At 40.1% G+C, this 2,629-nt stretch overlaps 1 protein-coding gene across 1 annotated transcript; it reads left to right on the top strand.

The window, feature by feature from the left end:
• The first annotated feature begins 631 nt into the window (after nt 1-631).
• Nucleotides 632-1,791, top strand: LOC111798841 (uncharacterized). Its single transcript, XM_023682190.2, has 2 exons — nt 632-1,306; nt 1,392-1,791. Exons 1-2 carry the CDS (start codon nt 908-910, stop codon nt 1,719-1,721), a joined length of 729 nt encoding a protein of 242 aa, XP_023537958.2. The 5' UTR covers nt 632-907; the 3' UTR covers nt 1,722-1,791.
• The last annotated feature ends 838 nt before the right edge of the window (nt 1,792-2,629 follow it).

The raw sequence follows: 2,629 nt of genomic DNA, 5'->3' as shown, positions 1-2,629 counted from the left end.
TTAGTGATTTCAAAATCAAAGGAAAAAAAAAAATGAGTCTCCTTTTCAGTTGTTTAGTGTAAAAAAGTTGGCACAATTTCTAGAGTGTTGTAAAGGTGATTGGTTGTGGTAAAGCCATTCAAACATGGCCCTCGTGTTGTTTGGCTCCATCCATCAAGTTTTTAGATATCATGTAACGCAGTCTATTCTTGGGACAAAGCAAGAGATGGCGTTTGGGCCCATCAACAGTTCATATATCTATTAATGATGTGAGGGACCGAGGCCTCCATTGATGATAAGATATCGTAATCAATCTGAGCTATAGTTACAGCTCAACCAAATAAGAGAAAAGACCGTGGTATATAACTAGAGGACCATATTCTGTACGATCATATAGTGTATAAGATTCAAAAGTGTATTGTCTTTTTTGGGTTTTCGGAGAAAGGTTTCCACACTGAGAATGCTTCGTTTCCCTTTCCAACTGATGTGTGATCTCACGATCTACTCCCCTTGAGATCCCAACCTCCTCGCTGATACGTTGCTGAGTGATTGGCTCTAAAATCGATGTGTGATCTCACGAAAAGCTATAGGTAAGAGTGGAATGTGCATTAATTTTTGGGAGAAAAATTCAAAACTCTCCCTCTCTCTGTTCTTGTCTCTTTAGCTGTCTGACCGTGAGCAAGCCAAGTCACCAAGCAACTTTTTCCTCCATCTTTGTCGCGAAGTATCAGCGGCACATAGCTTATAATTTGCATGAGCTGATGAGTGCGATCTCTCCCCATCCCTCAAACGTTCAACATTATCATACCAATCCACACACAATCCCTCATTCCAGGCCTCCATTTTCTTCGCTTCTTCAACCAAGAAAGCTAAAAGCTTGGATTTTTTAGCCTCATTTGAGAATCCAAATTGCACCCATTTCCCCAAAATGGATTCTAAAACGACCCATTTCCTACCATTGCCTGAATCTCTCCCCTCTCTATGGATCTCCGATTCTTGCTCTTCCATGGAAGGTGAATTCTCGCAACCACAAGCGAAGGCAGATCGAAACCGAGGCGGCAAGAAACGAAGGCTCACACTGGATCAAGTTCGGATGCTTGAGAGAACTTTTAATGCTGAAAACAAGCTTGAACATGAGAGGAAGGTTCAAATTGCAGAGGAGATTGGTTTACGGCCTCGCCAAGTTGCAGTTTGGTTCCAGAATCGAAGAGCTCGATCCAAGACCAAGAAGATCGAAATTGATTATGAATCATTGAATGCTGAATATGATAAGCTCAAGAATGATTTTGACAGTCTTTTAAAAGTGAATCATGAACTGAAAGCAGAGGTATGGCCTCTGTTTCTGCCATTAAAACCTCCAGTTCTGTAATTGATATTATCCTCATTGTCGTTTAATCACGGTTTTGTACTAGGTTGATCAGCTGAGAGACAAATGGGCTGCTACTGAGAAGATGAACAATCCTTATGAACCAGTTGGAGATTTGTACAAGGTGGAAATGGGGTCATCCAGACAGGAACAGGGTAGCCGAAGCTCAAGCAAAAGTGATGTCTTTTATGCTGAGAGCCCGACCAGGGAAAACCAGTCACGGTCGGGGAATTTCTTGCGAGATGAAGAAGAAGATGATGAATTAGGGTACTTGGGGATACTAGAAGATGAACTTTCTGCTGATGAGCTCATGGATTCCTTTAATGTTATGAGTAGTGCAGCTGAAGATCAATCTTTCTGTTTCTGGTCTTTTTGAAATGAAGTTTAATTCTCACTAAAATGTTTTGAGTGTATTGAAGCTTAGTAATAAAAGAGTCATTTCGCTATTCTTGTCATCTCAAAACCGGAAACCGAACAGGTTAGAGTCATGACTTATGAAGTAACAATTCACAAACCTTAACATCAAGCTCGTCTATCTTTTCTGGATCAACGTGAACATACTCAATGCAGCCAGAATGTCTTTGGTACTCTAGAATGAATTTTTATGGACGTTGTCGGCTCATTCAATATTCTGTTCATCATTTCTCCTAATTCCCTCGACTGTATAAAATGTTTTAAACTCGGACTTGTCGTACTCTTCCCCATCGTCAGACCTCTACAACTCTACAATCATACCGCCAAGAACCGAATAGTTTAGTTTATTGTCAATACTTGATGTGAAGTCATATGTCAATCAGGTAGCAAACTCTTACAAATTTCAAATGCAATCATACAGCCAAGATCTTAAGAAACATCTCCCTTAATGATTGACATTGTTAGTGCAAATGTCAAAGTGTGCAATCTTTTCAAAGTTTGAAAAAGAAGGAGGGAAAATGGGCTAAATGACTTTTGGCGCATCCCATTGCTTGTTCATGGACACCGACGGCTGGCCACCTTCCATTATTGATATCCATCTCTTTGAGTCTGATATCAACCTTGCACCTTGGTCTCTGAAATGGACTTCCTAAACAGTTCCTTAATCTGATTGAAGCAGCCATCACGCTCCATGAAAGAAAAAGTTAAGAAAAAATCATATAATAAAGAAAGAATCTGTTTTTGTGGACAATGGCAGCTCAAACTCTGATGGTTCATATACACTCACGTCCTTCACTTACATAAAATTGTTATAAAAAAAACAGGAACTTCAGCAGAAAGTCTCTGTGTTGGTGGAACTCCATTTTCACG

This window comes from Cucurbita pepo, chromosome 1, assembly GCF_057944985.1.
Source record: "Cucurbita pepo subsp. pepo isolate OVF chromosome 1, ASM5794498v1, whole genome shotgun sequence".
NCBI classification, from domain to species: Eukaryota; Viridiplantae; Streptophyta; class Magnoliopsida; order Cucurbitales; family Cucurbitaceae; genus Cucurbita; species Cucurbita pepo.
The sequence above is the reverse complement of the archived record's forward strand: the minus strand, read 5'-3'. Positions and strand labels throughout refer to the sequence as shown.